Below are 26,700 nucleotides of genomic sequence, written 5' to 3' on the forward strand. Positions count from 1 at the left end.
ATCTTCTGACTGCCCCGGGAATGTTTCTGACACCCAGCGAGCGTGATTAATGCTGATGTGTTGGTTTAACAAAAGGGAAATCGCTCCTGAAAGTGGGTGAGAGGTCACCGTGAGATGGAGCGGCGGGGACTTTGCACTGCCGGGCCCAGTGCCCACCTGGACGGGAGAACAACAAAAACATCGGGGTAATAGTTACCCTGCTCACCCCAGCCACCACGGCTCCCCGCCAGCTGTCAATCAGCGCAGAGTCCTCCAGCCCGTCACCCAATCAGAAGCAGGGAAGGTTTTGCAATCCTGGATGCTATTTCTGCTCTGCTGGAGTTTAAACTTTGCCACTGAGCAAAGGAAGCATTGGGGAGAAGGAGAAAGAGAGAGAGGACTCATCCAGCCACCAGTGCGTCCCGGGGTTCACCGGGGACCCCCAGCCGGCGGTCTGTATCAGCAAAGCCACTGTGAGTGGGTGTTCGCTCTAGACAAAGGTGAGTTCATGGGCTTTTTTCTCCAGAAATTTGTCCCTTGGGTCTCTTTTCCTCGCCTATGGCTATCAGGTCTGCACAAACAACAGGACAAAGGTCGGGGCAGGGAGAGAGCAGGGCTCTGGCCAAAGAGGGATTCAACAACCCCCGATGGCTGTTCATAGCAAATTATTTAGCAGCTCCCATCCAGATTCCAGACTTAGAAGGTCCGGCTCAGGCCGGAGGCGTTTTTCATTCCGTTTTTTTAAACTTGCCCTCCAATATTCCTTGGTATTTTGCGTCGTCATTACAAGCCCTGAGTCCAGACCTGGCCATTGAAGATCTGACGCCTGGGAAATGTAATTGACGCTGGTCCCTGTTTATTGATTAGAGACAGAATTTTCACAGGAGACAGGCCGTCGGTGGCATGGTGCAAATTGATTGCGCTCGTTGTCACTCCACATTTGGGCCCCCAAATTAGTAGCCAGAATTTCCCAGAAGCTCAGCTAGCTCTTTGTGGTGCAACAGGGACTGGGAGAGGGGAGCAAGGCTAAGGCTTGGAGTATCTGTCCTGTATTTAAGTACCTAGATGGGAGCTGAGGTCTGAAAAAAATTGGCCTCATAGCGATAGGGCGCAGCTGGCTGGGAACTGATTTTTCTTTTTTGTACCTGCAAAAGATCTCGAGGAAAACCCACAAGATTTTTTCCAGCTTTGCCCTCTGAAATTTTTAAGGGGTTGCTGCAAAACAGAAACATTTTGGCCAGCCCAAACCCGACCCAAAAGGCTGGGATTGTGGTCAGGCAGCCGGCTGGCTGAAAATGGAAACATTGTCCAGTTTTTTAACAAAAGGCCCCCGATGTCTTCAAAATGGAAAGCTGTTTGTTGTTGGACAATGGACTGGAACAAAAACCCATCATGGGCATTGCTGTGTTGTGCTCGCAGCAATGACAAACTAACAGGCCCCAGTTTGCTCGGAAGGGGGGGAGCAGGAGGAGTTCAGCGGGAGTCCGTGGCCTTTGCGCTAGCCTTGCACAGGTGCAATTCTATCAGCTTCAGAGTCTTTCTGGTGTCCGACACAAGTGAGTGCAGAAGCAGCCCATGGCTCTGGATTCATACCAGGGAAACAGCCAAAGTTACGGGCAGCTTTGGCTCCGATCAAGTGTACGATCAGTTTTACGTCTGCTGTCCCCTTCCGCAGGTCAGCTGCTCCTGCCCCTAGAGCGGGAACGACCCAAAGCCAAGGGGCTGTTTTCTGCCTCGCTCTCTCTCTGGCGAGCCTAAAATAGAGATGTGAAGTGTCAGCTGAAAGGCACTCAACTGGATCCCGCCTCCTGGGCACCCCGTGGGCAGCCCCAGTGCCCCACTGAGCTATGGGGCAGGAGAATCAGCCATGAAATCATCGCTGATCTATCCAGGCAGGGGTCAGCTCAGAGGGTCCTGGTGGCAAGGAGGGAGCCCATCACCCCACCCTCTGGGCCTCTTTGCTTCCCCTTCTTCAGATGCCCAGTCATCTCTCCTCTCAACCCCCCAAAGCCAGCCACCATCTCCTCCCACTCCCGATCCTCTACCCACCTCTGTCCGCTTGGGCAGGGGCCACCAGACAGGGCTCTACAGGCAGAGGACTGTCCTCGGGGCACGGCCCCAGGCCTGGGATGTAGCAAGGATGCTTCAGGTCCCAGCACCTCTCTGAGGTTCTCACCTACCTGAGGCAGCCAGGTGGGATATTGGGTGCTTTGGACACTTCTGACCAGCCCAGGGTCCTTGCTCCATGGCTGGGGCAGCCGCTGCCTCTCGGTGAATGGTGCCTCCAGGGGCTCAGCAAAATGGGATCGGCACATGCAGGAAGGAGTCGGGCATGTGCCCATTCCCAGAGACCCGCCGTATGGAGAACAGCTGATCCCTGGGGATCCAGCAGGGTGAAGCCTGCAAGCATGGAGCAGTTTGGAGAGACCTTTATTAGTCACCAGCTTGCCCCACAGCTCTCCCTCCTGCATGGCAGCGAGGTGGGGAGGCTTAAGGCTTAAGACTTCTTGGGTGTCCCTGTGCCATTCCCCACGGCCACTGGGCATCCCAGTGGAGCAACTGGGAGAGAGCTCTGCTGTACAATGACATTTCCTGTTTCTTAAGCTAACAGAGAATCTCCCTTGAATACTGGCAGTATAGGGGCTATGAAACACATTGCAGATATTTGGCTCCCTTCCATTAGCAGTTCCTGGTGCACGCACACACCCAAAGACACCCTCCTCCCCCTCAATTCTTTGTGTCTACCGAACAGCCATGATTTTCAGCAGTGACTAGCGATTTTGGGTCCCCAGACCTGGGACACTGTAAAGGGACCTGCCTGTCAGAGGAGCGGGTGCTCAGAACTTTCTGAAAAGCAGCCTCCTTTACGGTGACTTACTGTGCCACTGCCCCCCTCCCAGTATCACTCATCCCCTTGGGGAATACTGGCCTGTCTTTCTCTCCGTTTGGGCATGGAGGGAAGCCCTGGGCCAGCCTAGGCTGCCTGGGGGGAGGCAGGGGAGAGCGCTGTAGTGTTGGTCCCTGACAGCTGGGGGCGCTGCTGGAGACGCAGCCACGGCCGTAGCAGAAGTTCAGGCAGAGGAAAAGCTGAAGGGTCAGAGTCCGGCAGTAAATGCGGCTCCAGTCGGACTGAGCGGGGTGGGGGGTGTTTCTGGGAAGAGGCAATAAACCGCAGAGGCTGGGTTCTGCTCCGTGGCCAGTGCAGAGACAGGGGAAGGACCCGAATGCTCCCCTGGGGCCCCACTGCCGGGTCCAGTCCCAAAGAAAGGGCCGGCGGGGAAACCCCATCCCAATGCTGCGGGGACATGGCACGTGCGAAGCAAGGAGCTGATGAAACTGAGAGAGGAGGACCTGGGGCGGGTGGGGATTCCCCAGGGGAGGCCAACAGGAGGGATTTCCCCTTCCTGTCCCATCTCTCACTATATCCCTGAGCCCCCTGCTGAGCCCCCCCCCCGCTCTGCGCCCCAAGCGCCTCACAGAGTCGTCGTCCCCCCCCCGTGGCCCAGGGAGCTGACCCAGCCTGAGGCTGCTGTCTCTCCCCAGCAGACATGGCCTCCAGCTGCCAGCTGGGCAGCATTGACAGCCTGGAGCTGCTGGACCTGCTCTTTGACGGACAGGACGGGATCCTTCGGAACGTGGAGTTCGGGAGCCGAGCGGCCGGCTGGCCCGGGGCAGAGCAGAGCGTGAGTGCCCCCTCCCCCGCACCTGGGGCCGGTGAGGGAGGCAGGGCCATAGGGCTCCCAGGGGACCCCCTCTCTGCCTGGGAGGCCGACAAGTCACTGACCAATCAGATGGGTGCAGTGCACTAGTGCCAGGATGGAGCCCCGCCCCCTGGGGTGCACATCAGCCCCGCCCCCACCCCGATGCACTGGGAGCCCCACCCCTTTGAGTGCACATCAGCCCTGCCCCCACCTGGGTGCATTGGGATCCCCACCCCTACTCTAGTGCCCGGAGCCGTAGCCCTACCCCAGGCTGGTCGTGCCCTGGCCATGCCATGCTCCCCCCGCCGCCTTCTGAGGGTGATTCGTCTCGTTGCCCTCTCTTCTCCAGCTGCTGCCCGGTGGCCAGGAGAACGAGGATTTCCTCAGCTCCATCCTGGGCTCCGGGGACTCCAGCGCCGACTCCCCGAACTGGTCCCCAGCAGCCAGCGACAGCGGCATCTCCGAGGACCCGAACTCGGACCAGCTCGACAGTCCCCAGCACTATGTGCCCACAGGCAGCCCGGGGGGCTCCTCGGACGGGGGGCCCGGTGAGCCAGCGTATCCCTACCAGGAATCCTGCCAGGCCCAGCCCGCCCTCGGCCTGCCTGGCACGGACCTGCGGGAGGCCGAAGTCTCCATAGATCTCGGTGAGTTCAGGTGTGGAGCTGGGGGGCTCGGTGGGGAGCCTGGGGTACAGAGATCTGGGGGGGCTCAGATGAGATTGTGGGGTGCAGAGAGCTAGGGGGTTCAGATGGGATCGTGGGGTGCAGAGAGCTAGGGGGTTCAGATGGGATCGTGGGGTGCAGAGAGCTGGGGGGCTCAGATGGGATCGTGGGGTGCAGAGATCTGGAGGGCTCAGATGGGATCGTGGGGTGCAGAGAGCTAGGGGGTTCAGATGGGATCGTGGGGTGCAGAGATCTGGGGGGCTCAGATGGGATCGTGGGGTGCAGAGAGCTAGGGGGTTCAGATGGGATAGTGGGGTGCAGAGATCTGGGGGGCTCAGATGGGATCATGGGGTGCAGAGAGCTAGGGGGTTCAGATGGGATCGTGGGGTGCAGAGATCTGGGGGCTCAGATGGGATCGTGGGGTGCAGAGAGCTGGGGGCTCAGGGGGAAGCCCGGGGTTCAGAACATGGGGCTCCCTGGGCCCGGACGGATGTGCACGCAGCCAGCGCATGGGGCTGAGCTGCCCATCCCGAGCACAGAAACTCATCCAGTCTTGGGCTCTTGCCAGTAAAACCCTGAGTCGCCAGCAGATGGCGGTGAGTCCCGCGGGTTCAGCCAGCCCTGGCAAAGGGAGGCGCAGCCCCGGCAGCTGAGGGTCTGGTAGCTGGAGCCCCGAGCCCCAGGCTCCGCCAGCAGAGACAGTAACTGAGCTCCCCACTCGGGGCCGACACTCCGTCGCCCGCCCTGTGTCGCCCGGGGATTGGCTCCCCAGGGCGCGGGAGGAGCCGCTGCTCTGCTCCGGTTCCGGCTGTGAACCCGGGTGCCAAGCAGGAGGCGCCAGGCCCAGCAGCCTGAGCCGGGGGAGTCCTGCAGGGAGCTCGGGGTGTGGAGGAGGAAATCGCTCAGCTGGCCCATGGCGCCGATCCCACCGACTCCACGTCTCCCCTTGGCCTTCCCCCCAGACCTGTGGAACCCGGGGTTCTTCTCAAAGAGTCCGGACCTGCCTGCTCCTGCGCAGATCGCAGCTTCCTGCACCCTGACAGTCAAGGACCTGCTGCTGTCCAGCAGCTGCGACATGGTGAGAGGCCTTGTGCTGCACCTGCCCATCCCCACCCACTCTCCATCCATCCACTGTCCATCCGTCCGTCCGTCCATCCATCCGCCCGCCTGTCCCCAACCGCTCTCCATCCATCCACTCTCCATCCGTCCGTCCGTCCATCCATCTGCCCTCCCACCTGTCCCCACCCACTCTCCATCCATCCACTCTCCATCCCTCCATCCGTTCATCCGCCCGCCCACCTGTCCCAACCCGCTCTCCATCCATCCATCTGTCCATCCAACCATCCGTCCATCCATCTGCCCTCCCACCTGTCCCCACCCACTCTCCATCCATTCATCTGTCCATCCAACCATCCGTCCATCCAACCTCCCGCCCACCTGTCCCCACCTGCTCTCCATCCATCCGTCCGTCTGTCCATCCATCCGTCCATCCATCCACCTGCCCACCCACCTGTCCCCACCTGCTCTCCATCCATCCTCCTGTCCCCACCCCTCCGTCGCAATCTCACTGTATCCATCCGTCTGCCAATCCATCCACCCACCTCTCTGTATCCTCCAGCCACCCTCCGCAGCCCCCCAATGTCCCCCCAGCTCCCCCCTGGCTCTGCAATGACTGGATTGCAGGTCAGGCCCAAAGAGCCCCAGGCTGTCTCGCCCTGCACCTTGCGCCGCCATTGGCACCCGTGTAGAACGTCTCTTTGCCCTCCCTGTGCCTGTTGTACGCCTCACTGAGCTGCAGGACAAGGGCAAACTGGGCCCGTCCCGTGGGAATTAGGGGATGGTCTGGGCTCCCGTGGGGGCTGGGCACAGAGCAAGCAGGTGCTGTGAAAAGCGTCCTTCCCTAGGGCAGCGCCAGGCACCCATTCCTCTTGCATCCTGCTATTGCAGCACTGCCCCACCGGGCCCACAGACCCCTCAGCCTGGCCCTGCAGCCCTGCCCCCGCTGTTCCAGCCTGGCCCCCCCACAGCGCCCCTCAGGCCTGGCCCTGCAGCCCTGTCCCTGCTGTTCCAGCCTGGCCCCCCTACAGCGCCCCTGCAGCCCTGCCCCCACTATTCCAGCCTGCACCCCCCAGCACCCCTCAGCCCTGGCCCTGCAGCCCTGCCCCCACTATTCCAGCCTGCACCCCCCAGCACCCCTCAGCCCTGACCCTGCAGCCCTGCCCCCGCTATTCCAGCCTGCTCCCCCCAGCGCCCCTCAGCCCTGGCCCTGCAGCCTTGAATTTTCCTGACCCTTCCAGCGCGAGGTCAGCAGAGGGGCCCGGTGGGCTCTCCCTGCCCGGGGGATGGTCCCGCCAGCTGACCCTGTGGGAACCCAGGGGAAGCAGAACCCCTGGTGACGGGCAGGGCACCCCCGGGGGTAACGCAGGGCTGATGCCGTTGCAGCAGCAGCAGCAGCTGATGAGCCCCGTGCTGCTGAGACAGGCCCACGGGCTCTGCCAGGAGCTGGTGCTGACGGAGGACGAGAAGAAGCTGCTGGGCAAGGAAGGCGTCACGCTGCCCACCCAGCTGCCCCTCACCAAGGTGAGGAGAGACCAGGGACAGGATCCCGCGGGCTCCCCTTTGCCCCCGAGCCTTCTCCTTCCTGCGCGGGGAGAGTAGGGCTGTAAAATCCCCTTAATCGGTTGCCCGGTGAACCGGTCGGTCTAACCAGGTAACCGCTCAGCCTGGGGCTGGCAGGGAGCCGCTCCAGTCCGACTGGGCCGCCGGGTAAGCATAGCTGGTCAGCGCCACCTGCTAAGAGTGATACTTACCGGTTAACCGGTCACATCCCGCGTGGCGAGCCAGCTGGGCCGGCGTGGAGGGGTGGGGGCATGGAGGGCTCCCTGCTGGGACACTGTGGACTCAGCCGTAGGTTCTGGCCTGGTGTTGGCATGGCAACGTGCCGTGGGCGCTGAGGACCCGGTCCAGGCCTGGAGTAGGCCCAGGCAGCGCCACCGATCCCAGCAGTGTGGTGGTACCCACTTCCCCCAGGGTGCAGTGTGGGGGAGCCTGGCGGGAGGGACAGCGAATGGGGCATCCGGTAGGACAGGTCTTCCCTAGGCCCTGGGGGAAGCGGGTTATTCACATAGAAGGGATCAGCCCAGGGAAGGAGAGCAGAGAATCCGGTTCGTTCACAAGTCCCCCTCTTGGTGCCTCAGTTTCCCATCCTGGGGGAGTATCAGGTAACGGCTCTCCGCAGAGCATTCCAGACCCCCCAGTGAAAGGCACACAGCATTATCCGTTCTCCAGGCCACGGGGGGCTGGGGCAGGGCTGGAAGGATCCCAGCCAGGAATCCCCCCCAGTGCCCGTGGGCCGGTGTCTGCCCTTCTCTCTGCAGTACGAGGAGCGGGTGCTGAAGAAGATCCGCAGGAAGATCCGTAACAAGCAGTCGGCTCAGGAGAGCCGGAAGAAGAAGAAGGAGTACATCGACGGGCTGGAGAGCCGGTGAGACCCGGAGCAGCCTCCTGCCGGGGCTGTCTGCCTCAGGCCTGCGGGGGCTGGGCCCCACCCTGCACCTCAGGAGTCATTTACCCACCGCCGGGGGGCAAAACGCGCCCTTGGCAGCGCAGGCGGGAACCTGCTCCACACCCCTAGGGAGTTCCCAGCCAGCCCTGTCCCCATCTCCATCCTGCCCCCATGTCCCATCTCTGCCCAGTGGCAGTGATGCTTGTGGGTCCAGGGGGTGGGGTTCAGGGAGGGGGCAGGGAGGGAGCACGTGGGGCACCCCATTTAAGAAGGCAGTGCATCTCCCGAGTGCTAAGCCTCTGCCCCCTCCCCCGGTTCCTCTCTGCCCCCTCCGCCAGTTCCAACTCACCCCCCCCCCACCCCCGCCGGCTCATGTCTCCTCCCGTGTCTCCCCCAGGATGTCAGCCTGCACGGCACAGAACCAGGAGCTGCAAAGAAAAGTGCTGCACTTGGAGAAGCAGAACTCGTGAGTCCGGCTCCCTGCTCCCGCCGTGGGGGGATGGGGGTTCTGCCTCCCCTGTGAGCCGAGGAAGCGGCTGATCCAGCCGCCAGACGGACACGCACAGACCCAGAGAGCCGAGTTAGCTCTCAGCTCTGGGGCCTTGGCCATCCTGGCTGGGACGAGAGATGAGCCCAGGCCGTCGGCTTTGATCCAGGCCGCTCTCTGGTTCCGAATGCCCCGCACCATGGGTCTGACCGGGGGGGTCTCTTCCCCTTCCAGGTCTCTCCTGGAGCAGCTGAGGAAAGTCCAGGCCCTCGTGGTGCAGTCGACCAGCAAAGCCGCCCAGACGGGGACCTGCGTCGCGGTGGGTGGAGACGCCTGCTGACGCCTCTTCCCATTTGCCCCCTCTCTGCTGAAGCCCCCAAGGGGGGCTGGGCCTAGCTTTTGGGGAGCAGGGGGCTCTGTTGGGTATGACCTAATGGGGCCCCTCTATCTCCCATCCCCCCCACTGCTGTCGCTGCCTCCATGTAGCCACAAGGCCCCAGCCCGGCCTGCCACCCCTGCCCCTAGCAAGGCCCTGGGTGTTCGGGGACTCCACCGCCATCGCCCCGGGAGCCAGGAGGGGGGGCGAGAGAGCGGCCTAGGGAGCAGGGCAGCTAGTCAGGAGAAGGCTCCAGGGGGTTGAGCCCCGTTAAACGAGACCTGGATCCAACAGGCCTTCCTGTCTGCCCCCCGCAAAACACCAGGGACCTCCCAGCCAGAGCCCTCCCCCAGCGTGACACTGAGGAACTCTCCCTCCCCCGCCTCCGGAACCAGGACTTGTCTCCTTTCCACGGCCGAGGGCCCGAAATTCCTCCAGGGGCCGGCTCGGCTCCGCAGCAGCTGGGAATTGCAGCGCTCCCCCCCCCCCCAGCTCCGTCATTGCCCCTGCACTGCGGGTGCACTTCGTCAGAGCGCAGGCTCCGGTTCCCTGGCCGCTGGCCACAGGATGGCGCCCCAATGCCACAGAAATGGGCACGGGCGAGGAAGGGCAGATGGACCAGTAGGCGGGGGGGGGGGGGGGGGGGAGGGAGAGGGAGGCAGACACTGTATGACTGGGAATGGACAGAAGAGTATGAAGGGGGCTGGATGGACAGACAGACACAAGGGCGCAAAGGAGGCCGGGATGGACAGACAGACATTAGGGTGTGAAGGGGGCTGGATGGACAGACAGGCATTGGGGTATGAATGGGCCGGGACGGACAGACAGACACAAGGGCACAAAGGGGGCCGGGATGGACAGACAGACATTAGGGTGCAAAGGAGGCCGGGATGGACAGACAGACATTAGGGCATGAATGGGGCTGGATGGACAGACAGACATTAGGGCATGAAGGGGACTGGATGGACAGACAGACCCAGACTCATGACCTGCTCCCAGTGTCCCTAGGGAAGTTGAAGTAGATCCTCTGGCTGGCACCAATGTTCCCCGTCTCCTGCCTCTCCCCCCCCCCCCGAGAGGGGGTGGGGGCCCAGCTGACACCTCTCTCCCTCGGGCTCGCAGGTGCTGCTGCTCTCCTTCGCCCTGATCGTCTTCCCCTCCATCAGCCCCTTCGCCTCCAGTAAAGCAGAGCCGGAAGGCGCCTTCGGACCGGTGAGAGGTACGCACTGGCAGTGTGCAGAACACAGCGGGAGCCCAGAACCAGCCGGCTGCCCCCTGGGAGCTAAGGCGTCCTGCACAGACCCCCAGGCGATGGGCCATGGGGTTGGGAGACAGGACAGCTGGCTTCCAAGCCCAGCCCTGTCATGGATCGCTAGGTGACCTTGGCCAAGGCACTGTCCCCAGGCCCGTGCCTCGGTTTCCCCATCTGTGGCACCAGGAACATACTGACATGAGATGACATTGGTGGAGGGGGAAGCAGGTGGAGCCCTTCTCCACAGGCCATGATCCTGCCCCCACCAATCAGGTGCTGCCTTCCCAATCAATATGAACCCAAGGAGCTTTACATCGCCATGTGCTTCCATTACAATTCCCACGGCACTGGGTTTGCCCTGTCCAGGCTGAGTGCTGGCCCCTGCCTCCCTAAAAGCCCGATGGCGTTTACCCTAGACATTGGGTCTTTTTCACTCCCGGGGCCACGAGCACTGCGGCGTTACTGTGTGCTGTTCAATAGTTACCCCATCCCACCCCAGAAGTGGCTGCCTTTCAGTACAGGGCGTGACCCCCCAGGCAGCATTGCCATGTGCTATTATGCAGCCGTCACGTTCCACCCCAGAGGTGGCTGCCTTGCAGTGGTGGGTGGAGCAATTTCCGTGCCGGGTAAAGCTCCATCGAGTGCAAGACGATTCTCCCAACAGGTGGGGCGGGGGGGAGGGCCCGGTGCGTGGTTGGGGGGCTGGCACTGGGAGACGGGCCACTGATCGGACTCGTCTCCCCTCCCCCCCCATGACAGTGTTCTCCAGGTCGCTCCATAATGACGCCTCCTCCCGGGTGGTCTATGCCCTGATGAAAGACGGCGCCGAGAGCCCCGAGGAGCCGGAGAAGCCCGTGTGGACGGAGTACGCTGGCGAGGTGCAGGGCGAGCCCCAGGGCGTCCTCGGCAAATTCCTCCGCAGCCACGGGCTCGCCAGGCCCCCGGCGGAGGCTCCGCAGAGCAACGGGACGGGGGCCCTCCCGCCGGACGGACACTCGGACTTGGAGGGGCTGAGGCACGACGACCCCGCCACAGGCCACGGCCCAGCCTCAGTGGCTTGGACAGAGCCCAGCCAAGCCAGCCGGGCGCTGCTGGAGGCAGCTGAGGAGCTATGACCGCCCCCCCGCCGCCTCCCCCACGCCCTGCCTGAGCGAGGCTGCGAACGGGAGGGCGGGGAGCTAGCCAGGACCCCGTCTGGGGGGCCACTGACAGGAGTGGGGGTGGGGCAGCGTGTGTGTGGCGAAAGAGTGAGAGAAGGGGGCGGGGGGGAGGGGAGCCGCTGGCTCCTCTGAGGCTCCAGCATCCTCCAGCGGCCACGTCACCAGCCCAGGGCTGCAGGGAACCGGAGGACAAAGGAACAAGGCCTAGCTGGCCCCCTCCAGCCTCCCTCCCCCCAGTCTGGGACTGGCTGAGCAAGCACGGGGCTCCCCTCTTCCCCCCCCCCCCGTTCCCTAGAGATTCTGAGGGCTGGGAGGTTTCCCTGTGAATTGTCTTACATTTCCCCGTATTGCCACCCCCCCCCCCAGCTACGCCCCTGGGGCATCGCAGACATTTAGCCGGGCGCGGCCACACCCCAGCCCCGCCCGGCGTCTGTGTCCCTTCACTCTGCCCCCTCGGCTTTGGGAGGGAAGGTGGGGCTCAGGCGCTCGGTCCCCTCGCTGGCCCGGGGCGGTGGGCAGAAAGCGAGGGGGGGAGATGGGATCTGGAGTCCGGGGGGAAGGGATGCAGCTGGGGGAGAGTGCTGGGGGGCCAGGCAACTTCCACACAGGATTCGGTCCTGTCCGAGAGAGGTGCCAGGGCAGCCGCTAAGGGGAAACTGGGCCCCCTGTGACAAGGGCAGGGGAAGGGCTGGAAAAACACAGGGGGCCCTCCCCAGTGTCTATGGGGAGAGCATTAGCTGCTTAATGCTCCAGAAAGACCCCAGGGACCCAGGCAAGGGGGCTGGAACGCAAGCAGCTGGGGCCCTAGCTCCGCCTGCTCCTAGCGCTGCCTCTCCTGGGGCTCACTGAGGGGGTGGGGAATTGGCCAGGCACAGCTGGGCGGAGGGGGGCGGGTAGCCCCTCAGGAGCCAGGAGCTGAGCTCCGTGACTCCCACCCGCCCTGGAGTTCAGTGAAGCAGCACGGACTACACCTGGCAGCTGAGATGCAGCAGGCCCCGTCAGCCCTGCGCTGGGATCCGGCTCCGCTGCCAGGCAGCGTGGGGGTGTCTGGAGCTGTACGTGTGTAGGAGAGCGGCTGTCTGACTGCATGTGCACAAGGGTCCTCGACAACCCCACCCGCGAGCCGCGGAACCCCCTAAGCAGGGCGGGCGAACCCCACCTGGGGGCCTTCCCCCCTCCTTGGGGAGCCCACTTCTCAGGACAATAGCAGCCGGGAGAGTGGGGGGCACAGGGAGAACCCCGAGGGAGACCTGCAAAATCCAGCCGTGTCCCTAGCTAGGATCCTTGGCCAGGATGGGGGACACGCTGTGATTCTTTCCCAGGGATGTCCCAGAGGAGCTGGGCCATGGGGTGTTTCTCTGTGTCGGGGAGTGGTTGGTTTTTTTAAGCTTGATGTTTTGTCTCCTAATAAAATATTTTGGAAGGAGCCGCTGTGGAGTTGGGCCGGGATGGTACCAGGAGGAGGGGCAGGGTCGGCCTGCGACATTCCACCCCCCTCCCCGCATGCTTCCCGTGACCGGCTTTCCAGCTGTGCAGAGGATCTGAAAATCCTCTGGGGACGGGCCTCCCTTCTCCTGCACAGGGCCGGCCTGTCCATAGAGGCGAACTAGGCGGTCGCCTAGGATGCCAAGTTAAATGGGGCACCAAATGGTGGCGCAATATGGTTGAGGGGTTTGGAGGTGGGGGCGCCGGTTGCTGGCAGCTAGTCTAGGGCCGCTCCTGCTCCTGCAGACGCCCTTGTAGCCAGGAGGAAACCCTGACCCGACTTCTCACTCCACCAGTGCCCTGGCTTTATGATGTCCCCATGGCTTGGGGAGGGGGGGCAGCAAGAGAGCAGGGGCGGGGTAAAGGGTAAGATTAACCCCTGGGAGGGGTGAGAGGCGGGGGAAGGGAGAGGGATCTGCTGACAGGGCCTGACCAGTGCATATGTTCGTAGAGAGCTGGACAACAGAGCAAGGGTCGGGTGGCACTTCCTGGTTGGCACAGGCTGCGGGCACCTGGCTCATTGAGACTGGCAGACCCATGGGGACGAAGGAGGAGGGGACAGGTGCAGAGATGGCCGGGCACTGTGCAATTCAGTCTGGCAGTGGGAATAAGGAGGCGTCGGCCTTTCCTGGCTGGGGACATGGCTTCAAATCCGTGTCTGCGTCACAGATGCAACCCCCGCTCTGCAGAGTAGCAGGGGGCGCTGCTGGCCTGCCAGCTGGCAGCTCCCCCCTTCCTTGCTCAGGGGAGATAGCCAAGTCCACCAGCCCCATTGCTGGCTGACTGCCTCTGTTACCCAGGGCCGAGCCGAGCCGGGCAGGGCAAGTGAATTCCCAATAGATTCAGTCTTCAGTCTCGCAGGGTGCGTCTGCGCCCGCGGTGTCCAACATGCTAGCCGCAGGGGTCGGCAACCTGTTCAGAGAGCCAAACATGAACATTCAGAACAAGGGGTCTGTTCGCATGGCGGAATGCCCATTTGCATGACTGAAAATCTACAACATCCTATTATTGATCATTGACACAACGATTAATAAGAGCACCAACGAAACATTGTACTCACAGACTATTTAATGGGACTTCTGCTGCTGCAACTTTTCACACATTTCTTTGACGTTTTCATCATAACTGGTCAAATCCAGCTTCATGCAGGCATTCAGGCTGTCTTCTGTCAATCTTATGGCAAGGGCTGGGGATGTGGGGGTGCAGAAGTCTGGGTTGGGGTGTATGAGGGGCTCAGGGCAGGAGATTGGGGTATATGATGGATGCAGGGCACAAGATTGGGGTGTGTGGGTGGTGTAGGAGTGTTATGGCAGGGGACTGGGGATGTGGGGGGCTCAGGGCAGGGGGTTCAGGTGTATGATGGGCTCAGGGTTGGTGTGGGAGGGGGTGCAGGAACATTATGACTGCATCCAGATGGGGGCTGGGCCCCAAGTGTGGGCTTGTTGGTCAGCCTTCATTTTTAAATCAGGGAACCTTTTTTGGGTCGGGGCCACTGACCCACAGAAAAATCAGTTGGGGACCACACAAGTTAAAAGCAAAAAAAAAAAACCCTTCAACTCTCCCCCCCCAGCTTTCACTGATGAGACCCCCAACTGCAACACCTCTCTGCCCTGGTGCTCCAGCCCCATGGTGGGGCGAGGGGCAGGGAGGCCTGAGGTTCAAGGCCTCAGGCCAGATTTATTCTTCTGAGGCTCCAGGGTTAGTGGATTTTCTGCCTCACCCCCAGGCTCTGGCTTGGAGCCAGAAATGAAGGGTTAAGTGTGCAGGACAGGACCGCCACGGAATGGGATAGGGATGGGAGTGCAGGATCTAGGCATGGGGTGGGGTGTAGGAGAGGGTGAGGGGTGAGGTCTGGCCATGGGGCAGGGGGATTTTGGCCAGGGGACAGAAGGCAGGGGGTCTCTGGCCATGGGGCTGGGGGCACAAGGGGCCAGGGGGAAGGCTGTCTGGCCAGGGGAGGGTGAGGGAGGGAGTGGGGGTTTGGGCATTTACTTGTTTTCATGCCACGTGGCAGGCACCATGTAACGTACCAGCCTCCAGGAAGGAGGGGAACAAAAATAATGCGCAGGGAGCCATTTTTGGCTGCTTGTTTCTCGCATGCAGGGGGTGGGGGAGGAAGGAAAACACTATTGCTCTGAGCCATTTTTAGCTCTGCTTGTTCCCTGCATGCTGGATCTGGCAGGGAGGCTCAGGGCTTTCTCCCACTGTGGCCCCCAATCCCCACAGGAGGCCAGTGCTGGTGTTCCAATACTGGGGAGGGGAGGCTGCCATGAGGCTGTACTACCAGTGATGACTCCCTGCTGCAGGAGGAACAATGGGGAGGGGGCTGAGTTGGGGCTAGTTCACAATAGCAGTTGCCATGGACACCGCGGTTCTACACTGTTAATGGTCGTGTCAACCTGCCCTTAGAGTCTCCATCACCAGGACTCTTGGCTCTGGTAGGACCCAACCCCGGGACAGTCGATCGCCCCTCTACAGCCTGATTCACGTAGTGTTTGCGCCCCACACAGTGCACCCGGTCTGGGGTGGTCCCAAAACACAGTCCTGCACCACAAACCAGCTGCTCCAGCATCTTCCGCCACACCCAGGAGTTGGTCCCCCCTGCCCTCAGCAGGACAGCCACCCACCCAGAAAGTGCAGCAAACTGAGCTGAGACCCACTGGGCTGCTGAGCAAGGTGGGAGGGGGCCCTGCTGTGCACCCCTGGAGGGGGAGGGGCCTCAGGAAGAAGGGGCGGGTCTTGGATCAGCCAGGCCTCAGCACCACCCAGAGCACACTGCGCTGCGCCCCCCCCCCCTCAGCCACCTGTGGACCGCAGCATGCAGGGCTCTGGTGGTGATTTAAAGGGTGACAGTCCCAGCCCCACCATTGCTGCTGGGAGCCTAAGGCCCTTTTAAATTGTCAGGCCCCGGGGCAGCTGGGGAAGGGGCTGGCTTTGCCTCTGTGTGTGTACAGCACCTAGCGCAGTGGGTCTCTCCTCTTGGCTGGGGGGCTCTTGGCACCACCATAACAACACAGAGCTCCCAGGATCAGGTCCTTTTGCCATGCTGCATAACTCCGCATGAGTTTTGCCAAGTAAGGAGCACAGGATCAAAGGGGGGGGGGGGGCAGGGAGGCTTCCTAAGCGGGGCGTCAATGCAGAGGCACCGCGTGGACGGAGCCCTCCCAGCACAGCCGGTGCCCTTTGCAGAATACGTGACTGCCAAGTGGCTATACCCAGCCAGGGCTCTGCACCAAAATGCCAACAGCCACTTCTCACCCTTTTGGGTCGAGTGTGTATGTGTGTGTGTGGGGGGGGGGGGGGCTGATAAAAAAGGCACCAGCCACCGGCGCTGTAATTATTGCCGTGGTGGGGAAGAAAATTACAACCTCGCCCAAGGACGCCTTGTCAGGCTTGCAAGCGGCTGCCAGTCCCATTGGTGGTGGGGAGAGGGGCGCTGATTTGCAAGTCATTGGTTTCGCTCTGAGCTGCGGAAGCCGGGAGGGTGTGTGTGAGGGGGGGGGGTCATTTGTATTCCGGTCACAGGGAGCGAGCTGGCTGAGTGTGACCCAGCAGGGACAGAGGAGTGGGGGGACAAGGCGGGGGGAGGGGGGAAGATGAGCCACCTTGGAAGGGAAAGCCGGTGACTCTATGCAACACAACCCTAGGCTGACCTATACTAGGTTGTCTTGCAGCCACTGCATGCAGCGGTGCCGGTCTACACACCCCACCTGGGGTCCATGCTGTGTGTCCCTTGCACTGGCTACGAGGGGCTGCTGGGAGCTGAGAACCCGTCTCTTTGCTCTGCTAGCAGTTCCCTGACAGGACCCTGGTGGCCTAGACTTCCCTGTTCCCTGCCGGACTGCAAAGGAGCTCTCAGGACTCAGGACGGGAGGGGGAGCCACGTACCCAAGGTTACTCCACAGATCAGCGCTCAGCTCTGTGCCCAAGTCCCCTCGTGCAGAGCAGGGCTGGGGGTTTGATCCCCCATCTGTATCCATGTCCCTGTGTCAATTCATGGAATCCAAGAACAGAACCTCCCCCCCTGACTTACTGCTGGACCCAAACCCATCACAGCCCTGCCAGCATTCCCCGGCAGCCCCCCGCAGAGGGGAGCTTATGGCCTGTGTCATAGCAGCCCCTCTGCTGCCCTCATGTGAAGACCCACATTGGATTTAAGTAGGGCCTGGCCTCCCACACAGGCAGAATTTCAGCCTTTGTGCTCTGCAGTGGCTGCTTGTTTAGGTTACAGCTGACTTCTGCTCCCCGAGCACTGACCACCGGCCGGCAGGGCCAATTGCAATCTGACACATGACACCCAGCACTTTTCCTCTGCAGAGCTCAAAATCCCCATGCCCCACGGCTCAAGGAGGTTGGGGTGTCAGCCCCCTTTTACAGAGGGGGAAACAGAGGCATGGAGTGTGGCTGTGACATGCCCAAGGTCCCCCGCAAGTCAGTGGCACTGACCTCCATGGCTCAGTTGTGGAGAAAGATGTAGAAGCTTAGAATCCTAGGGCTGGAAGAGCCCTCAGGAGTCATCAAGTCCAACTCCCTGCCCAAGGCAGGACCAACCCCAACTAAATCATCCCAGCCAGGGCTGTGTCAAGCTGGGACTTAAAAACCGCTAGGGCTGGAGAGAGATTCCACCCCCTCCCTAGGGAACCCATCCCAGTGCTTCCCCACCCTCCTAGTGAAATAGTTTTTCCTAATATCCAACCTAGACTCCCCCACTGCAACTTGAGACCATTGCTCCTCATTCTGCCATCTGTCACTACTGAGAACAGCCTCTCTCCATCCTCTGTGGAACCCTCCTTTGGAACCCTGCTGTCAACCCCCCCCCCACTCTCCTCTCCTGCAGACTAAAGCCCAACGCAAACGCAGCACAGTCGAATTCATGGAAATCGAAGCTTGCTTTGAGACCAGAGCCGCTTTCGGCAGGCCATTCTCTAGCTGTTCAGCTCTACCGACTCCCAGGACACCTGGAACCTCCCGGGATCCCATTTGCAGACGTGATCTCCCAAACAGACCCTTTCAATTGCTCCGTTCCGTGTCACCTCTGCTGAGCGGGACAGTGGAGCTGCAGCAGCTGGGCTGGCGACAATGGAAACTGCCAGTTTGTATTTCATGGGCACCACCCAGTCAATATTGGCAGCCACTGGGGGTGGCGGGGAACCTGCTGGTGCTCTGCCTCTTGGGCACCGGAGCCCACCGAGATGGTCCAGCGATGTGACTTTCTTTGAGCTCAACCTGGCGGTGACAGACTTCCAGTTCGTTCTTACCTTGCCTTTTGGGGCACTGGACACGGCCCTGGATGTCAGCTGGCCCTTTGGCAAGGCCGTGTGCAAGCTGATCCCCTTGGCCTCAGCCATGAGCATGTACGCCAGCGCCTTCTTCCACGCAGCCATGAGCATGGCCCGCTTCAGCTCCGGGGTGTCCTCCCCAAAGGCCCCCAGGGCTCCTCCTCTAGGGGCAGGGCTAAGGCAGTGGGTGCCACCCTCTGGCTCTCTGCTGCTGTAGCCACCTTGCCACATGCCGTCTTCTCCGCCGCTGTCTCCAGGCAGGAGCTCTGCCTGCTCAAGTTCCCAGAGCTGGGAGACCTCGACCCCCAGTTCCTGCTGGGCTTTGTCCTCAGCCTGGCCATCATCTCGGCTTGCTGCTTCCTCCTCCTCTGGATCCTGGGCAGGATGAGGCTGAGTTGCTGCCTCCCCCCCCCCCCCCCCCGAGGAGATCCAGGGTCACCAGGTCAGTCACCATCTTGGTGCTCTGCTTCTTCGTCTGCTGGCTCCCCAGCCAAGCCCTGACAGCCTGGAGCATCGTCATCAAGTTCAGCCTGGTGCCCTTCCCCAAGCCATCTCCTACACCCAGCCGCACTCTTCCCCATCACCAGGGGCCTGGCCCACACCAACAGCGGCCTCAACGCCACCCTCTACTGCAGGGCTGCTCAACTTTGGAAGCCCCAGGGGCCACAATGACACTCAGAGCACATGCCGAGGGCCGCAACTTAAGTGTGGTTGCATATTCATGCAAATATATATGCAAATATATGCAAATAGCTTCTTTCACACTGTCAGGCATGAATACAAAGCACTTCCCACAATACCCTGGTGCTCCCAGCACCTCCTCCCTGGGGGCTAGAAACGCCGACACCCCACACCCGTCTGTTCCAGCCAGCCTGTCCGCTTGCCTCTTTCAGTGCTCGCCTCACCTGGGGGACGCCTCGCCGCTTTGGAGCGTGTTCCCAGGAGGCCGTGTGTTGAGCCCCGTGTAAGCCCAGACCTCATCGTGGGCGTGTTGCGTAGCCCTGTCTGGTGAGAAGGGAGTCTCGAGAGGTGCTGAAGGGGATCCCTTCCTTCAGCCAAGGACCAGCAAAGCCCATTGCAGGCCGGGCAAGGCCCTGCTGGCCCAGGGGAAACTGCCCCAGCCCCTGTGCTGCGGGTGAGGCCCCCTGAGGCTCTGGGTTACAGCCTGGGACAGCTGGGGTCTCTCCGGGACTCGGTGCCAACCCTGCCCCTCCCCCTCCCTCCTTTTGTCCAATCCGATTGCCAGTTCTCCTCCCGCTTTGGGCATGGACAGCGCCTCGTGCCCCAAGTGGCGATCCCAAAGGGGGGGCGATCCCAAAGGGGGGGCGCTCCCAGGTACAAGGGGGGCAGGGCGGTCCATTGGGCGCTGTGCGCGGGGGGGGGGGGGGAGCGGAGTGGAGTCTGTGGGGCCCGGAGTACAAATGCCACCAAATGGGGAGTTGGGGGGGGGGGGTCTAGTGGTTCTGTGCAAGTGACGTGGGGGCCAAGTGTTTGGGGGACAAGGCCCCTGGAGACCGGCTCGGCTCCGGGGGGGGGGGGATCTCCGGGCTACCGGTTCCCCGTCCCCACAGGGAGCAGAGGGGCGAGTGTGTGCGGGGGGCAGGCGAGTCTCTGTCCCGCTCTTCCCCCGACGTGCGGCTGCGAGGCCCCGGGCCAAGGGTTTCAGCACCCGGGACAGCTCCGGCGCAGCTAGGGAGGGACCCCCAGGCGGAGCTGGGCTGTGGGCGGCTGCTCCGTCCGACTCCCCGCTGCCCGGGGACGGGGGCTGCCAGGAGCCGCGCTGGGGCGGAGAGAGGCACCGGGGGGGGGGGGGGGGGAGAGCCGTTCGTGCCCCCCAAAGCCGGGAGCGGGGCCGCAGGCCGAGCGGGGCAGAGCCGGCGAGTCTCTCGGAGAAGCCACTAAAAGAGGCGGGGAAGGGGGTACAAGCGCTGTTTCTATATTGCTGCTGGGCTGCGAGTGTGTGTGTGGGTTGGAGCGTGTGGCTGTGTAGGTTGGTGCGTGTGCTCGTGTGTATTTGTTGGGGGAGGTGTGTGTGTTGTGGGGATGTTGGAGTATGTGTGGGTGGGGCTTGAAGTGTGTGTGTTGGTGTGTGTGTGTATGTTGACGTGTGAAGAGCATGTGCATGTTGATGTGTGTGTTGTGTGGATGTTGGGGTGTGTGGGGGGGTACTGAAGTGTGTGTGTTGGTGTGTGTGCTCGTGTGTACGTGTTGTGGGGAGGTGCGTGTGTTGTGTGTATGTTGGCGTGTGCATGTTGATGTGTGTGTTGTGTGGATGTTGGGGTGTGGGGGGGTATTGAAGTGTGTGTGTTGGTGTGTGTGTGTGTGTGTTGGGATGTGTGTATGTTGGTGCGTGTGCTCGTGTGTACGTGTTGTGGGGAGGTGCGTGTGTTGTGTGTATGTTGGCGTGTGCATGTTGATGTGTGTGTTGTGTGGATGTTGGGGTGTGTGAGGGGTGTTGAAGTGTGTGTGTTGGTGTGTGTGTGTGTTGTAGCGTGTGGATGTTGGGGTGTGTGTTGGGGTGAGTGTGTGTGTTGTGGATGTGTCATGTATAGGTGTGTGAAGGTACGTCTGTGTTGGTGAATGAAAACAAGTCACAGTGTGTGTGACACACCCCAGCCCTGTGCTCACACGCCCCCGATCAGACCCCCTGGCAGAAAAGACAAGTCCTGCTCCCAGGAGCCCTCAGCCCCTTTTCTCCTGGCCTGGCACAGAGACGTTCTGAGCAGGGGGACCGGCCACAGGCAGTGGGGAGCCGGGAGCTGCGATCGGACTCTGATCAGTGCCACCGGGCTGTCTGCAGCTAGGGCCCTTGGCCCCCCCATCACTGCAGCACAAAATCTGTGGCTGCTATTGACCCCGTGAGCGTCACAACCCCTCAGGTGCCCTTAGAGCCCAGCTGCAGGGAGGATGCAGCTGCTGGGGGCAAGTCGGTGGCTGCAGAGCGGCTGGGCTCAGCCCGGCTGCCTTGTGTTAGGCCGGTTGGTGCCATGTCCTCAGACAGCAGCCTGGAGGGGGAGGGCACCCCCTTGCAAACGTGGCATGCACAGTCACAAGCAGGGCACCCCAAGGGCCCTGAGCAACACCCCATGCTCCAGAGGAAGCGGCAAGGAAAGCCACCCCTCCCCCGCTTATTGCTCGTTGGGACCCCGTTGGGTACAATGGGCTGAAGCCAGACCTGGGGATGTCAATGGTGCTGCAGGAGCTTTACCCAGATCTCCACACTCTGGGGTGCCCAGGGGCTTGTTCCACCTCCTCCCCTCCCCTCTGGCCTGTCTCAGCCCCTGCTGCTCCCATCTCCCAGCGAGGCCGTAAGCCAGGCCGCCTGCACAGGGTCCATGAGTCTAGGGCTTGCCCCAGAGCTCCTGTCACTTACAGGGATGAGCCGCTGGCTCCCCCGGAGCGGCGCTGCCATAGCCGAGGGTCAAAAGCTCCGTGCCCCTTGTTTGCAGGGGCAGCTGGCGGGCGTGGAGCACGCTGGAAATCCGGCCAGTTCAGCTAGCGGCCTCAGTGGAAGCTGTGAGCTTCTGAAAATCCACCTCTTAGGTCAGGGTGGGCAGGCCCCAGGGTGATCCCTTCAACCAGCGGGTGGTGAAATTTTCCCTTTGTATTAGCACCGACCACACCAAATGACCAGCCTGATTTTCTGCAGCACCCAAGTTAATTATCTAACACAGTTGCAGGTGGAGGGGCAGAGCCAGGGAGTTAAAGGCCCCAGCAATAACAACCATACCCAGCAAAGCGCTGGGGCTCCCCTAGGAATACCAAGGATTGGGAAGCCCCTGCTCTCGCCTCTTCCGATGGGTTAGTCAACAGTGGCCTGAGTCTCTTGTTGGAGGCGACAGCTGCTGCTGCTTCTGGTGGTGGTGAGCTGCAGCCTCTTTCAACACCCCCTCTGGAGAACTAGCAAACTCAACCCCCGGCGTGCACCCTGTCCCAGCTGCGGCACCGTGGGCCCTTTCCCGGCACCCCTGCCTCCCACTCTAATTCACTGGAAAAGTTTCAGAGGGGGAGCCGTGTTAGTCTGTAACTGAAAACACCTAAACAACCAATAGTCCTGCAGCACCTTAGAGACTAACAAAACATGTAAGTGGTCTCGTGAGCTTTCCTGGGAAGTGGGCTGTGCCCACAAAAGCTCATGATACCAGTTACATGTTTTGTTACTCTCTAAGGTGCTGCAGGACTATTGGTTAAGTGTTTTCCCTGGAAAAGGGGCTCAAATATTGCGATCGTTTGGGCTAAGCCTCATTGGAACAACGATGTCGCCACTGCCCTTCGTTTAGGCGAAGAGACGATGGGAGATTCAGAAATTAGAACCACGTAGGCAGAAGGGCCTCGGGGGTATTTGGAGAAGGGAGCAGGTGCTGGTGTGTAGGAAAGAAGCAGACCCAGAGAAGGGAGAGCCAGGGAAGAATGAAGGCCGGGGGCACACCCCTCGGGCAAAGCCTCGAGAGCACTTTTTGGGCAGAAGGCCGGCTAAAAATGGGCGTGGAGCGGGCAAGCAAAGAATTTGTGAGATAAATCTTACCTGATACGTCCGATGATGACATGCAAACTTTGGGAGTGGGGCCATTCTCCATCAGTTCCGCTTAACAGCCGGGAACAAGATGTTGACAGGGGGAGACAAGCCAGAGCCCTCGTGGAATACATCAATATTCCGTGTGCCTCGGTAATGCTCATTTCTGGCGAATTCTGCCCCGCTGCGATTATCCCCCAGTGCTGTCAGCCACACGATCCGCACACCAAGCGGACAGCCTCGGCACAAGGTCAATTTGCCGTTAGACACCGTCTTCCATTTTACCAACCCTCTTCAAACAAGTGCTCGCGCTGGGAAAGATGAACAACACACGAGTCCCCAGAGACCACGCTCCAGAGGACAGAATCCGCAGCACCACCTCTTTCCACAGCAAAGAGCAGCCGAAGTCGGAGCTCTGTGGGATTGAACTGGATTTCCCGGGAACCTAGCAAGCCCTCAAGAGGCAGAGTGACAGACAGAGGCCAAAGTTTCATAAACTGCCAGTGAAAATGGCCAGGCGCATCTTCTAGAACGATAGCTTTCCTCCAGGCCAGGAAAAGGACAAAAGAATCAGGAAGAAGTCTTTGCAGGGGAAAAGCATAAAGCCCGACTCGTCTAGACTACATCCCTCTTTCGAAAGAGAGATGTAAATGAGCCCGATCAAAAGTGCAAATGAAGCATAGATTTAAATATCCCGCACTTCATTTGCATATTCGCAGCCAATCAGTTTCGAAAAAGGGTATTTCAAAAATGAATGCGCAGTCTAGACGTGGGAGTACGGGATCTTTCGAAAAAAGGTTTTTTTCCCCCTGAAAGAACCGTGTCTGGACTGCAGTTTCACTTTCAAAATAGCACTTTTTCAAAAGAGCGCTATGACGCAATTATGCAAATGAAGTGCAGGAAACTCAAAACCCGGCTTCCTTTGCAATTTTCAAGTGTCTAATTTACATCCCTCTGTTGAAAGAGTTTTGTAGTCTAGACGCACCATGTGATTTCACTTTCGAAATACCCTTTTTCGAAACTGCAATCGGACGTGAATATGCAAATGAAGCGCAGGATATTTAAATCCGTGCTTCGTTTGCACTTCCGATTGGGCTCATTTACATCCCTCTTTTGAAAGAAGGATGTGGTCTAGATGAGCCCATGAGCTGAAGAACGAACAGGGTAGAGAGGAAAGATGGTTTGAAGTTAGGGTGCAACATGGGGCTTTATTCATCTTCTGTGTGCACACCCAGAGTGAGTGCACACTCACACTGCCTCCCCCCCTCCCCCCCCACTACACAGCAACAGAAAAATAAATGAAGTCTGAAAATCTGGAGTACGTTATGAGCCTTCTTCCTTTCCAGCACACTTCAATGAGCAGTGAAACAGTTGCCAATTTTGTCATTAAAGGTATCACTACCAGCCCCCATTCATGTTCATGGGGTTTCATGTAGCCTCTTGTTTCAGGCTCTCTGCAAACTCAGGCAGGCAATGCTGCGCAAGTCAGACTTGCTCCACATTTTCTTTGCAACAGTCAGAGATTCACTAGGCAAAGCTCGCCACGAGGGCTACCTTTTTTCTCTCAGAGTCAATAGCGCTCAGGCTGCAGAAATGAAACAAATAAAATCTTCCACAGACCGACAGAGACTGGGGAGAAAAACTCAAGCTTCTGATTTTAGTTCAGGCATGGTTTCCATTTACAATCTCTGTAGATATTTTAGAGATTTGTGCATCTGTCCATATGGGAGTCTGCCTGTGTCTGGGAGTCTGTTTGAGAACTCCAAAGCAGAAAGCGTTAGGACCACCAAATTTGGGATGCAGCTTCCTCTTCTCCTAACGTAAAGCAAGGTCAGGGTTAGTAGTACCAGGAAAACCAGCAATGCCAAGAACGGGACTGTTTTCCATAACATGCAAAGGGAAAGGTTTGGTTGTTCGGAGGGACACAATACTCACGGTGGCAGCCATACCACAAGGGAGTGGCTAGCAATGCTGGAGCTCCATCATCTTGCCTGCCACCAGACTGGGTGAGGCCCCCTGCCCGAGAGACAGACCCTGCCACCCCCCCAAAAAGGGCCAAGGGGAGGGAGAAAGTCCCTGTTGCCCCCCACTCTGGACCAGGCCAGTAGGGAGGAAGCCCCCCTCAGCTCCCAGGGACAAGCCAGTGGGCAGGGGGTGTGGTCCCCACTTCCTTGGGCTGTCCCCAGGGAGCAGCCAGCAGCCCCCCACTCCTTGCTCTGAGCCCCGTTTTCCCAACCCCCTGCCCCACTCTCATGCCCTCGCCCGCCTTCCCTGAGCCCCCCACACCCCCAAGGCCCTGCCCTGACTCCTGCCCTCCCCCCACCAGCCAGGCAATGTTGAGTAAGCCTTCTAGTTAGAAATACATTTGAATAGCCCTACACATGACATGGACACGCACGTGGGTGTCTATAGCTCACTTTCCCGTTCAATCAACTCACATCCTTTTTTTTTGTCGATTTTTGTATCTAGTCTGTTCCACTGGTGCTTGGCACTAACCATGCAGGGGCCTTTTATCTGGTTCCCTTTCCACGGGGAATAGCGCCCTCCTTAAAGCATCCTAACCCCTCCGCAGAAGGACAATGAAGCAGCCCGCTGCCTGTTTCTTCTCCCACCCCTTTGCCTCCCTGATTTTGAACGCCTGCCCTGAGCCACTGACCTCTCCCCGCCTGCGTGTATGTGCGGTGCCCGGCTCCGTGAGATCCTGGCCTTGGCTGGTGGGCGAGGACCAAAGGCAGCCCTTTGCCACGGGGAGGGGGAACACTTACACAAGCGTAGCACCATGGCAGCAAAAATCTAACACTTCACCCTCTCCGAGAGCAGCCCCCAGGTTGTGCGGTGCAGGCAGCTGATGGGCTAGAGAGGAGAGGTCACTGCCACCGAGCCGTCTGGAGACTGAGCATCCCAGCCTTTCAGCCCCACTGAGCTCTCGCACCCACAGATCACCAGGGGGGCGGGCGCCCAGGGAGGCATGGCAGGCCCAGGGAATCGCAGCACGGACACGGGACGTTTGGGCTCCGAGCCCAAAGACGAGGGCACTCCGCAGGGGAGCCACAGGTGCCTGTATCCAGCAGCGCCTCCATCCCCGTCCAGCCCCAGGGAAGCGTTCCATTAACGACGCACGACCCCCGCCTGAGGCAGGTGGCGTTCGCCCAGTTCCCCCGGCAGGCAAAGGTGCTCAGCACCCTCCCAGCGCCAAACCGCTATCCCAGAGTGCCCTGGGGACCGTTAGCTCCGGCCTCCTGCTTGTCCATCCCCAGGCACAGCCCCCGCAGGGCCGCTGGAACAGCCAATGGGGAAAGTGCAGGGACAGAGGGGACTGTGCAGGAGTCCAGCTTCCAGGTGTTGCATGTCACCCCCCTTCCCGTCTCTTGCCGACTGGATGGCACTCGCTGCCGCAGCACCCCGTGATGCCAGGGGCTCAAAGCCACCAGGTGAGAGGACCCATGATGGATGGGTGCCCAAACATTGCCCCTACAGAGGCTGTAGTGTGGGGTGGCAGCTGCCCTTCTCTGTGGGGGATCTGAGTTTCACAGCAGCGTCCCCTGCCCCCCACCCACCGCACTGCTGCCCCAGAGAGGGGATGAGGGGAGAAGAGGCTCCACAGACCTGGTGCTGGGGGAACCAGATTTTAAGCTGGCTCCCACCAGCACCAGCTCCAGCTCCTGCCTCCCTCCTCCCCCACAGCCTATGTAGGAGGCAGCAACGGGGGGGGGGGGGGGCAGGCAGGTCCGCGGAGCCAGCTCCCCATGCATGTCGGCTCCAGCCTGCCCCCCTCACCCTCAGAGGCAGCAGTGCGGTGGGGGGGAGGGGAAGCGGATCCAGTGCTTTTAAGCCAGCTCCCGCTCCCCTTGCTGCCTCTGATGTAGAGGCAGCAAGTGGGGGGGATGCATGTAGTCAGCAAGATTAACCAACAAGCCTAGGCGTATTGGTTCATCGTACAGTCATTTACACGATGACATCCCTATTGAGGGGGGCCCACGGGTAACTTGCCTGGGTTCCAAGAACTGCACCTCATTTGCATACATATTTACATACTATTCAAATAAAGGAGCCCGACCCGAACCTTCATTTTGACTTTCATTGTAATCCCTTCGATGGCAATTGTCTGTGGATTGAGTGCGCCAGGCCTCTAGCTCTTCTGCTATAGCCGGACCACAAGCTGCGTTTTACTCCTGGGGGGCCACGCAGACCGCACACCACCCTGGCCAGCTGTGGGCTTCTGGCCTGCTCCTGTGCTGTAGCTAATTTGCAGGCCAGAGGATCTGTCATTGCTTGAAACGCCGCGAGGATACGTCGCA

At 60.4% G+C, this 26,700-nt stretch overlaps 1 protein-coding gene and 1 pseudogene across 3 annotated transcripts; both read left to right on the forward strand.

Moving 5' to 3' along the window:
- Positions 1-283: 283 nt before the first annotated feature.
- On the forward strand, positions 284-12,551 carry CREB3L3 (cAMP responsive element binding protein 3 like 3). Of its 3 annotated transcripts, none has more exons than XM_075903012.1 (10): positions 284-479; positions 3,523-3,662; positions 4,030-4,327; positions 5,308-5,423; positions 6,788-6,925; positions 7,723-7,829; positions 8,248-8,316; positions 8,572-8,656; positions 9,836-9,932; positions 10,725-12,551. In XM_075903012.1, the coding sequence occupies exons 1-10, from the start codon at positions 299-301 to the stop codon at positions 11,078-11,080; spliced, it is 1,587 nt and encodes a 528-aa protein (XP_075759127.1). In that variant the 5' UTR covers positions 284-298; the 3' UTR covers positions 11,081-12,551. The 3 variants fall into 3 exon arrangements, with proteins under 3 accessions (XP_075759127.1, XP_075759129.1, XP_075759128.1); XM_075903014.1 differs by having other exon boundaries at positions 6,791-6,925; XM_075903013.1 differs by having other exon boundaries at positions 3,526-3,662.
- Positions 12,552-17,483: 4,932 nt separating this feature from the next.
- LOC142819058 (relaxin-3 receptor 1-like) lies at positions 17,484-18,561 on the forward strand (annotated as a pseudogene).
- The last annotated feature ends 8,139 nt before the right edge of the window (positions 18,562-26,700 follow it).

This window comes from Pelodiscus sinensis, chromosome 19, assembly GCF_049634645.1.
Source record: "Pelodiscus sinensis isolate JC-2024 chromosome 19, ASM4963464v1, whole genome shotgun sequence".
NCBI classification, from domain to species: Eukaryota; Metazoa; Chordata; order Testudines; family Trionychidae; genus Pelodiscus; species Pelodiscus sinensis.

Bases quoted from the DNA above. Each gene is read 5' to 3' on its own strand.
- CREB3L3 (XM_075903012.1), top strand. From the start codon at position 299: ATGCTATTTCTGCTCTGCTGGAGTTTAAACTTTGCCACTGAGCAAAGG. The intron at 480-3,522 runs GTGAGTTCATGG...GTCTCTCCCCAG, and splicing joins GGTGTTCGCTCTAGACAAAG to CAGACATGGCCTCCAGCTGC. The intron at 5,424-6,787 runs GTGAGAGGCCTT...ATGCCGTTGCAG, and splicing joins TGTCCAGCAGCTGCGACATG to CAGCAGCAGCAGCTGATGAG.